This window comes from Salmo trutta, chromosome 37 (assembly GCF_901001165.1).
Source record: "Salmo trutta chromosome 37, fSalTru1.1, whole genome shotgun sequence".
Lineage (NCBI taxonomy): Eukaryota > Metazoa > Chordata > Actinopteri > Salmoniformes > Salmonidae > Salmo > Salmo trutta.
The window spans coordinates 6,454,690-6,467,527 of NC_042993.1; the positions used below are offsets into that span (position 1 = coordinate 6,454,690).

A 12,838-nucleotide genomic window follows, 5' to 3' on the forward strand; every position below is an offset into this window, starting at 1 on the left:
TTGTGAGTCAGAGAAAGTCACAGTGTATTAGAGCCTGCATGCGTTGATATGTTCCTACCCTGGGCACCATCTGAGACAGCTGTTGGAGGTCCATCTGGTCCACCTCCTCTCCAGACAGAGACTGGGAGCCCTTGGTGTAGATTCCCAGACGGCCCGCTGAGGACACACAAGGACACACACGCACGGTCAGATATTGCATCCCCATTTCATCATACATTTTTTTCAAAAAATGTATATCGGAGGTTGCAAGAAGGAGATTACAAGTTACAAGTGGGGGGAGATTACTAAAGGTAGATTACAAGTGGGGGGAGATTACTAAAGGTAGATTACAAGGTAGATTACAAGTGGGGGGAGATTACTAAAGGTAGATTACAAGTGGGGGGAGATTACTAAAGGTAGATTACAAGTGGGGGGAGATTACTAAAGATAGATTACAAGTGGGGGGAGATTACTAAAGGTAGATTACAAGTGGGGGGAGATTACTAAAGATAGATTACAAGTGGGGGGAGATTACTAAAGGGAGGTTACAAGTTACAAGAGGGAGAGAGAGATGAAGAGAGAGGAAAACAAGCGCGCCTCACCTATGGACACAGCGGTCTCCTGGGAGTCTCCAGTGATCATCTTGATGGCCACTCCTGAGCTGATGAGCGTGCCCACAGCCTCTTTGACCCCTGACCTGGGCGGATCGATGATGCCCACCAGGCCCAGGAACGACAGGTTGCCCATCTCCGAACCTGACGCAAAAGCCAGAACTGCACCGGAAAACAAGACAGAAGATTACATTGTTGTTACTTTAGCGATCCCCGAAGGAAAAAAGGTAGGGCTTTAATTGGAATCGGGCCAATGACACCAACCCCCTTTACCTCTGAGGCCTGAGGATCCCATGTAACTCTTCTGCTGCTGGTAGAGCTCCCTCTGCTGGTGGTTGAGAGGTAGTGTTGTACCTTTGCTGTGGTAGTAGCTACAGAAGCGGATGACCTGCTCATAAGCCCCCTTCATGTAATACACACCTGGCTGGTCCTGAGGTAACACATCACCAAGGACAGAAAACACCATGACACATTCATCACACTGAAGCTCATAGGACAACACTACTACAGATAGAATGGCTCTTTGCTGTGTCCATGTTACGTAGAAGAGACAGTGAATGTGGAAAGGAGTAAGGGTGTTGGTGCTCTGGGCTGACTGACCTGCTGAGTGCGGTGGACACAGCGGACAGCCATCCACTTCTGTTCTGAACTGAAAGGGTTTTCCTCCAGACGTACATACTCCTGCTGCTGCCCTTCTAGACCCATCTGCAGGGAACATACTTTGGTGACCGGCTTCTGTTCATCTGTGTGTGTGTGTGTGTGTGTGTGTGCCAGAGAGAGTGAGCGTGTGATAGTTTCTCCCTCTGGGGACTGGTTAGTTTTCTAGTCACACTCGTAGGAGTGTGTATTCTCGTTGGTAACACACAGTCATCGAACCGAGTCTGGAAGTGTCCCACCCACCCACACACACACACACGAGTTTCCATCTCCAATTGTAATTATGACAGCGTTGTCAAGTCACACAATGTTACCAAGGCAGTCGCTCCCACAGGGCATGAGACTTGGTCCTGCTCGTCTGTTTTTGTCTGTGATACTGTGTAATAATCTGAACAGACACACATATTTATTTACATTTTATTTTACCTTTATTTAACTAGGCAAGTCAATTAAGAACAAATTCTTATTTACAATGACGGCCTACCAGAAGGCAAAAGGCATCCTGCGGGGACGGGGGCTAAGATTAAAAATATAGGACAAAACACACGTCACGACAAGAGAGACAACACAGTATATAACCCCTCTCACAGACACATATAACCCATGTGTGTGAATAATCTGAAGGGCTCTCACAGACACTCATAACCCCTGTGTGTGAATAATCTGAAGGGCTCTCACAGACACACATATAACCCCTGTGTGTTAATCTGAAGGGCTCTCACAGACACCCATAACCCCTGTGTGTGGATAATCTGAAGGGCTCTCACAGACACACATATAACCCCTGTGTGTTAATAATCTGAAGGGCTCTCACAGACACTCATAACCCCTGTGTGTTAATAATCTGAAGGGCTCTCACAGACACTCATAACCCCTGTGTGTTAATAATCTGAAGGGCTCTCACAGACACTCATAACCCCGGTGTGTTAATAATCTGAAGGGCTCTCACAGACACACATATAACCCCTGTGTGTTAATAATCTGAAGGGCTCTCAGACACACATATAACCACTGTGTGTTAATAATCTGAAGGGCTCTCACAGACACACATATAACCACTGTGTGTTAATAATCTGAAGGGCTCTCACAGACACACATATAACCCCTGTGTGTTAATAATCTGAAGGGCTCTCACAGACACTCATAACCCCTGTGTGTTAATAATCTGAAGGGCTCTCACAGACACACATATAACCCCTGTGTGTTAATAATCTGAAGGGCTCTCACAGACACACATATAACCCCTGTGTGTTAATCTGAAGGGCTCTCACAGACACATAACGCTTGTGTGTGCTTACTGTTTTGTGGCCAGGGTGCTAACGGCGTCGGCTAGCAATGCAATGCAATGCGTGTGTGTGTACCTTCATGGCCAGGGCGATGAGGGCCCCCTCAGTGGGGCGTCCCATCAGGGTGTTGTTCCTGATGACAGCGTCATTGCATATGCAACCAGCCTATCAGAGAGCAGAAGGACAGGCGGTTATGACATCAGATGCTAGCCCAGATCCTTTACCCATGCCGTCGTAGAGGGACAGTTCACCACATGTTCTGTGTCTCTCCGGCGTTATTACATGAGTGCAGACCAACTCGTCCCTTCAGAGTATTGAGATTTACCCCAATGACCACATATCTGTCCCAGTTTCTCACCTCTACAATCTTGCTGACGGAGGTGTTTGAGAAGCCGTGGATCTCCTCCCCGTGCAGTAACACCTCCCCAGCTCCGTTGTAACCCACGCCCGTCACCTGGCAGAGAGGACAACATGGAGGACACAGCAAAACAATGAAGATCAACAAACATCCCCCCAAAATATTTTGGATGTAAACCCTCATTTCACAAGATAAATTGACTGAACACATTGTCATTTACGGTAAGGACCTTGCCAGATGACTAAATAACAGTCCTAAACTAGGCAGGAGGAACTAGCCTCACACACAGTCTACCTCAACATGTAGTCCATCAGCGGTGAACAGGTGAGTGACGGTCATCTCGTTCTTGGTCAGAGTCCCCGTCTTGTCTGAGCAGATGACGTTGCAGCAGCCTGGGTGATGGAGGAAGTGATGGGGTGAAATTAAACTAGACACACACACACACCAAACTGAGTGTTAAAGGCAGAGCTCGGCTCACTTCACCTCCGCCAGACCCTACCAAGTGTCTCCACGATGGGCAGCTTCTTGACAATGGCCCTCTTCTTGACCATCCTCATCACACCGAGGGCCAAGGTGACCGTCACCACGATGGGTAGACCCTCAGGGATGGCTGCCACCGCCAGGCTTGGGTAAGAGGGGAGGAAGAGGGAGGAGACGAGAGCGGAAAACCGCTAAGTCTTTACTTGAAGAGAGTACACAGTGTGTACATTGGCATTCCTACCAACTTTATTCACAACACCTCACTTCACCTTCCAGGTGTGAGAAAAGAACACTTTCACTGTAATGTAAATACAGGTTAACAAGGTTAGCTGTACACCCCGAGGTACTGACGGTGCAAAGTGATGAGGAATGATAAAATCTCTGATCTCTTGTGAAAGAGAAAACACTGTCTTGCTAAAATCACCACAATGACGTGACCCCAATTGTGTGATTGTATTACAGTGTTTTTAAAACTTAAAAAATAACAAAATGCACTGACATGACAGGAAGTTTAATCTAACCCTTACACTACTGCGTTCACCCCTGTAACCAGGCACGTGACAACCATAAAATCCCCCATTATGATCTGCTAACCTACTCAGATGTCACACTGAATGAATTAGTGTTATCAAAAGATCCTTCACATGGCATTCTGCCCTGGGGAACACTAAACATACTGTGTTGTTGGATTAGACGTCTATGGTAGAGAACATGCCCATATCTTGGGATATGTTGACAATGACAGAAACAACGGCAACACATCATTTATACAAAGCACTGTAATATTTGCATATATGGAATATACAAATTCGGGCTTACCTGACACCGATGGTGAACATGTCTAATAAGTGTTTCCCCTGGAGCCAACCAACCAGCATGATCACCCCTGAAACCCATGGCAACACTCATTAGTGGTGGTTAGCCATGTACTGGCTAGGAGCATTAACACTATATAGACAGCATTAACACTATATAGACAGCATTAACACTATATAGACAGTATTAACACTATATAGACAGCATTAACACTATATAGACAGCATTAACACTATATAGACAGCATTAACACTATATAGACAGTATTAACACTATATAGACAGCATTAACTGGCTAGGAGCATTAACACTATATAGAGAGCATTAACACTATATAGAGAGCATTAACACTATATAGAGAGCATTAACACTATATAGACAGCATTAACACTATATAGACAGCATTAACACTATATAGACAGCATTAACACTATATAGACATAGACAGCATTAACATTATATAGACAGCATTAACTGGCTGGGAGCATTAACACTATATAGAGAGCATTAACACTATATAGACAGCATTAACACTATATAGACAGCATCAACACTATATAGACAGCATCAACACTATATAGACAGCATCAACACTATATAGACAGCATCAACACTATATAGACAGCATTAACTGGCTAGGAGCATTAACACTATATAGAGAGCATTAACACTATATAGACAGCATTAACACTATATAGAGAGCATTAACACTATATAGAGAGCATTAACACTATATAGAGAGCATTAACACTATATAGAGAGCATTAACACTATATAGAGAGCATTAACACTATATAGACATAGACAGCATTAACACTATATAGACAGCATTAACACTATATAGACAGCATTAACACTATATAGACAGCATTAACACTATATAGACAGCATTAACACTATATAGACAGCATTAACTGGCTGGGAGCATTAACACTATATAGAGAGCATTAACACTATATAGACAGCATTAACACTATATAGACAGCATTAACACTATATAGACAGCATTAACTGGCTGGGAGCATTAACACTATATAGACAGTATTAACTGGCTGGGAGCATTAACACTATATAGACAGCATTAACACTATATAGACAGCATTAACACTATATAGACAGTATTAACTGGCTGGGAGCATTAACACTATATAGACAGTATTAACACTATATAGAGAGCATTAACACTATATAGACAGCATTAACTGGCTGGGAGCATTAACACTATATAGACAGTATTAACACTATATAGAGAGCATTAACACTATATAGACAGCATTAACTGGCTGGGAGCATTAACACTATATAGACAGCATTAACTGGCTGGGAGCATTAACACTATATAGACAGCATTAACACTATATAGACAGTATTAACTGGCTGGGAGCATTAACACTATATAGACAGTATTAACTGGCTGGGAGCATTAACACTATATAGAGAGCATTAACACTATATAGACAGCATTAACTGGCTGGGAGCATTAACACTATATAGACAGTATTAACACTATATAGACAGTATTAACACTATATAGAGAGCATTAACACTATATAGACAGCATTAACACTATATAGACAGCATTAACTGGCTGGGAGCATTAACACTATATAGACAGCATTAACACTATATAGACAGCATTAACACTATATAGACAGTATTAACTGGCTGGGAGCATTAACTATAGATACAGTACCGTTCAAAAGTTTGGGGTCACTTAGAAATGTCCTTTTTGAAAGAAAAGCACATATTTGTTAATTAAAATAACATCAAATTGATCAGAAATACAGTCTAGACCTTGTTAATGTTGTAATTGACTATTGTAGCTGGAAACGGCAGATTTATTATGGAATATCTACATAGGCGTACAGAGGCCCATTATGAGCAACCATCCCTCCTGTGTTCCAATGGCACGTTGTGTTAGCTAACCCAAGTTTATCATTGTAAAAGGCTAATTGATCATTAGAAAACCATTTTGCCATTATGTTAGCACAGCTGAAAACTGTTGTTCTGATTAAAGAAGCAATAAAACTGGCCTTTAGATTAGTTGAGAATCAGGAGAATCAGCATTTGTGGGTTCAATTACTTGCTCAAAATGTCCAGAAACAAAGACCTTTCTTCTGAAACTCGTCAGTCTATTCTTGTTCTGAGAAATGAAGGCTATTCCATGCGAGAAATTGCCAAGAAACTGAAGTTCTATTACAACGCTGTGTACTACTCCCTTCACAGAACAGCGCAAACGGGCTCTAACCAGAATATAAAGAGTGGGAGGCCCCAGTGCACAACTGAGCAAGAGGACAAGTACATTAGAGTGTCTAGTTTGAGAAACAGATGCCTCACAAGTCCTCAACTGGCAGCTTAATTAAATAGTACCCGCAAAACACCAGTCTCAACGTCAACAGTGAAGAGGCGACTCCGGGATTCCTCTGTCCCTCTGTCCAGTGTCTGTGTTCTTTTGCCCATCTTAATCTTTTCTTTTTATTGGCCAGTCTGCGATATGGCTTTTTCTTTGAACTCTGCCTAGAAGGCCAGCATCCCAGAGTCACTTCTTCACTGTTGACGTTGAGATGGTCTTTTGCAGGTACTATTTAATGAACAATAAAAGACTGATGAGTTTCAGAAGAAAGTTCCTTGTTTCTGGCAATTTTGAGCCTGTAATCGAACCCACAAATGCTGATGCTCCACATACTCAACTAGTCTAAAGCCCAGTTGTATTGCTTCTTTAAATCAGCACAACAGTTTTCAGTTGTGCTATATTAATTGCAAAAGGGTTTGCAATTTGATGTTATTTGTATATTTGTATATTTGATGTTTCTTGTAGTTGGCCACCAGGTTTGCACACATCTCAGGAGGGATTTTGTCCCACTCCTCTTTGCAGATCTTCTCCAAGTCATTAAGGTTGAGGCTGACGTTTGGCAACTCGAACCTTCAGCTCCCTCCAGAGATTTTCTATGGGATTAAGGTCTGGAGACTGGCTAGGCCACTCCAGGACCTTAATGTGCTTCTTCTTGAGCCACTAATTTGTTGCCTTGGCCGTGTGTTTTGGGTCATTGTCATGCTGGAATACCCATCCACGACCCATTTTCAATGCCCTGGCTGAGGGAAGGAGGTTCTTACCCAAGATTTGACGGTACATGGCCCCGTCCATCGTCCCTTTGATGCGGTGAAGTTGTCCTATCCCCTTAGCAGAAAAACACCCCCAAAGCATAATGTTTCCACCTCCATGTTTGATGGTGGGGATGGTGTTCTTGGGGTCATAGGCAGCATTCCTCCTCCTCCAAACACGGCGAGTTGAGTTCATGCCAAAGAGCTCCATTTTGGTCTCATCTGACCACATCACTTTCACCCAGTTGTCTTTTGAATCATTCAGATGTTCATTGGCAAACTTCAGACGGGCATGTATATGTGCTTTCTTGAGCAGGGGAACCTTGCGGGCGCTGCAGGATTTCAGTCCTCCACGGCGTAGTGTGTTATCAATTGTTTTCTTGGTGACTATGGTCCCAGCTGCCTTGAGATCATTGACAAGATCCTCCCGTGTAGTTCTGGGCTGATTCCTCATCGTTCTCATGATCATTGCAACTCCACGAGGTGAGATCTTGCATGGAGTCCCAGGCCGAGGGAGATTGACAGTTCTTTTGTGCTTCTTCCATTTGCGAATAATCGCACCAACTGTTGTCACCTTCTCACCAAGCTGCTTGGTGATGGTCTTGTAGCCCATTCCAGCCTTGGAGAGCTCTTTGGTCTTGGCCATGGTGGAGAGTTTGAAATCTGATTGATTGGTTGCTTCTGTGGACAGGTGTCTTTTATACATGTAACAAGCTGAGATTAGGAGCACTCCCTTTAAGAGTGTGCTCGTAATCTCAGTTCGTTACCTGTATTAAAGACACCTGGGAGCCAGAAATCTTTCTGATTGAGAGGGGTCAAATACTTATTTCCCTCATTAAAATGCAAACCATTTTCTAACATTTTTGACATGCGTTTTTCTAGATTTTTTTGTTGTTATTCTGTCTCTCTCTGTTCAAATAAACCTACCATTACAATTATAGACTGATCATTTCTTTGTCAGCGGGCAAACGTACAAAATCAGCAGGGGATCAAATACTTTTTCCCCCTCACTGTAGATACTCCATAAAAGAAATGTAAAAAACAGCCGTTTCCACCTACAATAGTCATTTACAACATTAACAATGTCTAGACTGTATTTCTGATCAATTTTAAATGGACAAAACAAGGACATTTCCAAGTGACCACACACACAAAATTAACTGGCTGGGAGCATTAACGGTCTCAGGGTTCTCCCTAGGATTTTTTAACAAGGTGGTGTTGTTGAGATTTTCAACAACTGTAACTGCCATTTTATGTAATCTAGAGCAAAAAAATGCCTTAAATGATAACGAATAAAGTAAAAAATAAATGTTATTAATAATATTGTTTTATGATTATATAGTGGCACTGCCAGTCCAGAAGGTGGCGCAGTGCCCGTCTTACATTCTTTGGGGGGGGGAACTCTGAGTATACAATATACCTGTATATACAGTATAAACTGGCTTGGAGCAGTATATACAGTTGAAGTCGGAAGTTTATATACACTTAGTTAGGTTGGAATCATTCAAACTCATTTTTTAACCACTCCACAAATTTCTTGTTAACAAACTACAGTTTTGGCAAGTCGGTTAGGACATCTACTTTGTGCATGACAAGTAATTTTTCGAACAATTGTTTACATACAGATTATAATTCACTGTACCACAATTCCAGTGGGTCAGAAGTTTACATACAATAAGTTGACTGTGCCTTTACACAGCTTGGAACATTCCCGAAAATGATGTCAAAACTTTAGAAGATTCTGATAGACTAATTGACATCATTTGAGTCAATTGGAGGTGTACCTGTGGATGTATTTCAAGGCCTACCTTTCAACTCAGTGCCTCTTTGCTTGACATAATGGGAAAATGAAAAGATATCAGCCAAGACCTCAGAAAAATGTTTGTAGACCTCCACAAGCCTGGTTCGTCCTTCGGAGCAATTTCCAAACGCCTGAAGGTACCACGTTCATCTGTACAAACAATAGTATGCAAGTATAAACACCATGGGCCCACGCAGCCGTCATACTGCTCAGGAAGGAGACGCATTCTGTCTCCTAGAGATGAACGTACTTTGGTGCCGAAAAGCGCAAATCAATCCCAGAACAGCAGCAAAGGACCTTGTGAAGATGCTGGAGGAAATACGTACAAAAGTATCTATATCCACAGTAAAACGAGTCCTATATCGACATAACATGAAAGGCCGCTCAGCAAGGAAGAAACCACTGCTCCAAAACCGCCATAAAAAAGCCAGACTACAGTTTGCAACTGCACATGGGGACAAAGATCGTACTTTTTGGAGAAATGTCCGCTGGTCTGATGAAACAAAAATAGAACTGTTTGGCAATAATTACCATCGTTATGTTTGGAGGAAAAAGGGGGAGGCTTGCAAGCCGAAGAACACCATCCCAACCGTGAAGCACGGAGGTCGCAGCATCATGTTGTGGGGGTGCTTTGCTGCAGGAGGGACTGGTGCACTTCACAAAATAGATGGCATATTGAGGAAGGAAAAGTATGTGGATATATTGAAGCACCATCTCAAGACATCAGTCAGGAAGTTAAAGCTTGGTTGCAAATACGTCTTCTAAAATGGACAATGACCCCAAGCATACCTCCAAAGTTGTGGCAAAATGGCTTAAGGACAACAAAGTCAAGGTATTGGAGTGGCCATGACAAAGCCCTGACCTCAATCCCATAGAAAACCTGTGGGCAGAACTGAAAAAGCATGTGCGAGCAAGCAAGCCTACAAACCTGACTCAGTTACAGCAGCTCTGTTAGGAGGAATGGGCCAAAATTCACCCAACATTGTGGGAAGCTTGTGGAAGGCTACCCGAAACGTTTGACCCAAATTAAACAATTTAAAGGCAATGCTACCAAATACTAATTGAGTTTATGTAAACTTCTGACCCACAGGGAATGTGATGAAAGAAATAAAAGCTGAAATAAAATCATGCTCTCTACTATTATTTTGACATTTCACATTCTTAAAATGAAGTGGTGATCGTAACTGACCTAAGACAAGGAATTTTTACACGGATTAAACGTCAGGAATTGTGAAAAACTGAGTTTAAATGTATTTGGCTATATAGGTGTATGTAAACTTCCGACTTCAACTGGCTTGGAGCAGTATATATAGACACAGTATAAACTGGCTTGGAGCAGTATGTCTATAGAAAATACCTCTTGGAGAGGCAGACAAGAACATTCAATACCCTTGGGTAACATACATACATATATATATACACACACACATACATATATACCCTTTACATTCAATACCCTTTGGTCACACACACACACACACACACACACACACACACACACACACACACACATACATACATACATAACATCACATCACATGCTAGATCTGAATGAATGAAATAATCTTATTAAATACTTTTTTCTTTACATAGTTGAATGTGCTGACAACAAAATCACACAAAAATAATCAATGGAAATCCAATTTATCAACCCATGGAGGTCTGGATTTGGAGTCACACTCAAAATTAAAGTGGAAAACCACATTACAGGCTGATCCAACTTTGATGTAATGTCCTTAAAACAAGTCAAAATGAGGCTCAGTAGTGTGTGTGGCCTCCACGTGCCTGTATGACCTCCCTACAATGCCTGGGCATGCTCCTGATGAGGTGGCGGATGGTCTCCTGAGGGATCTCCTCCCAGACCTGGACTAAAGCATCCGCCAACTCCTGGACAGTCTGTGGTGCAACGTGGCATTGGTGGATGGAGCGAGACATGATGTCCCAGATGTGCTTAATTGGATTCAGGTCTGGGGAACGGGCGGGCCAGTCCATAGCATCAATGCCTTCCTCTTGCAGGAACTGCTGACACACTCCAGCCACATGAGGTCTAGCATTGTCTTGCATTAGGAGGAACCCAGGGCCAACCGCACCAGCATATGGTCTCACAAGGGGTCTGAGGATCTCATCTCGGTACCTAATGGCAGTCAGGCTACCTCTGGCGAGCACATGGAGGGCTGTGCGGCCCCCCAAAGAAATGCCACCCCACACCATGACTGACCCACCGCCAAACCGGTCATGCTGGAGGATGTTGCAGGCAGCAGAACGTTCTCCACGGCGTCTCCAGACTCTGTCACATGTGCTGTGTGAACCTGCTTTCATCTGTGAAGAGCACAGGGCGCCAGTGGCGAATTTGCCAATCTTGGTGTTCTCTGGCAAATGCCAAACGTCCTGCACGGTGTTGGGCTGTAAGCACAACCCCCACCTGTGGACGTCGGGCCCTCATACCACCCTCATGGAGTCTGTTTCTGACCATTTGAGCAGACACATGCACATTTGTGGCCTGCTGGAGGTCATTTTGCAGGGCTCTGGCAGTGCTTCTCCTGCTCCTCCTTGCACAAAGGCGGAGGTAGCGGTCCTGCTGCTGGGTTGTTGCCCTACGGCCTCCTCGCCGTCTCCTGATGTACTGGCCTGTCTCCTGGTAGTGCCTCCATGCTCTGGACACTACGCTGACAGACACAGCAAACCTTCTTGCCACAGCTCGCATTGATGTGCCATCCTGGATGAGCTACACTACCTGAGCCACTTGTGTGGGTTGTAGACTCCGTCTCATGCTACCACTAGAGTGAAAGCACCGCCAGCATTCAAAAGTGACCAAAACATCAGCCAGGAAGCATAGGAACTGAGAAGTGGTCTGTGGTCCCCACCTGCAGAACCACTCCTTTATTGGAGGTGTCTTGCTAATTGCCTATAATTTCCACCTGTTGTCTATTCCATTTGCACAACAGCATGTGAAATGTATTGTCAATCAGTGTTGCTTCCTAAGTGGACAGTTTGATTTCACAGAAGTGTGATTGACTTGGAGTTACATTGTGTTGTTTAAGTGTTCCCTTTATTTTTTTGAGCAGTGTATGTACACATACATACATAAATATACATACACACACACACACATATGTGTCTTCCCTGTGGCTCAGTTGGTAGAGCATGGTGTTTGCAATGCCAGCATGGTGTGTGCAACGCCAGGGTTGTGGGTTCGATTCCCACGGGGGGCCAGTACAAAAAAATAAAAAATTTAATTAAATGTATGCATTCACTACTGTAAGTCGCTCTGGATAAGAGCGTCTGCTAAATGACTAAATTGTAATTGTATATATGTATGTATGTATGTATGTATGTATGTATGTATGTATGTATGTATGTATGTATGTATGTATGTATGTATGTATGTATGTATGTATGTATGTATGTATGTATACACATACTGTACATACCATTTAGCATGACACTTAGTATCCAAAGCAACTTACAGTCATGCATGGATACATTTTACATATAGGTGTTCCCTGGGAATCGAACCCCCAAATCCTAGCCATTCAGGACCACGAGAACATGTGCACATTTGAGAAGACCAAAAAAGATGTAGTACCTATGATTCCAAAGGAATAAAGCGAGAGCTGTTTCCCAAGCAGGTCCATGCTTTTCTGTAAAGGTGTTTTAGGGGCCTCCTCTGCTTGCATCATCTTAAAAACTTCTCCAAATTCAGAATTTTCTCCTGTTCCTATGACGATACCCTATAAGACAAAAACAAA

General features: G+C 43.1%; 1 protein-coding gene across 5 annotated transcripts in view; it reads right to left on the reverse strand.

Moving 5' to 3' along the window:
* The window catches only part of LOC115177551 (calcium-transporting ATPase type 2C member 1), a 63,701-nt gene that overhangs the window by 16,389 nt on the left and 34,474 nt on the right, over positions 1-12,838 (reverse strand). For all 5 annotated transcript variants that reach the window (XM_029738442.1, XM_029738445.1, XM_029738443.1 and 2 more), the window contains 10 exons: positions 12,676-12,820; positions 4,191-4,257; positions 3,391-3,515; positions 3,186-3,283; positions 2,892-2,987; positions 2,609-2,698; positions 1,191-1,295; positions 864-1,020; positions 582-752; positions 59-156 (listed from right to left, as the gene is read on the reverse strand). In XM_029738442.1, the coding sequence (XP_029594302.1) occupies positions 59-156; positions 582-752; positions 864-1,020; positions 1,191-1,295; positions 2,609-2,698; positions 2,892-2,987; positions 3,186-3,283; positions 3,391-3,515; positions 4,191-4,257; positions 12,676-12,820 (1,152 nt within the window). The remainder of the gene's footprint in view (positions 1-58; positions 157-581; positions 753-863; positions 1,021-1,190; positions 1,296-2,608; positions 2,699-2,891; positions 2,988-3,185; positions 3,284-3,390; positions 3,516-4,190; positions 4,258-12,675; positions 12,821-12,838) is intronic.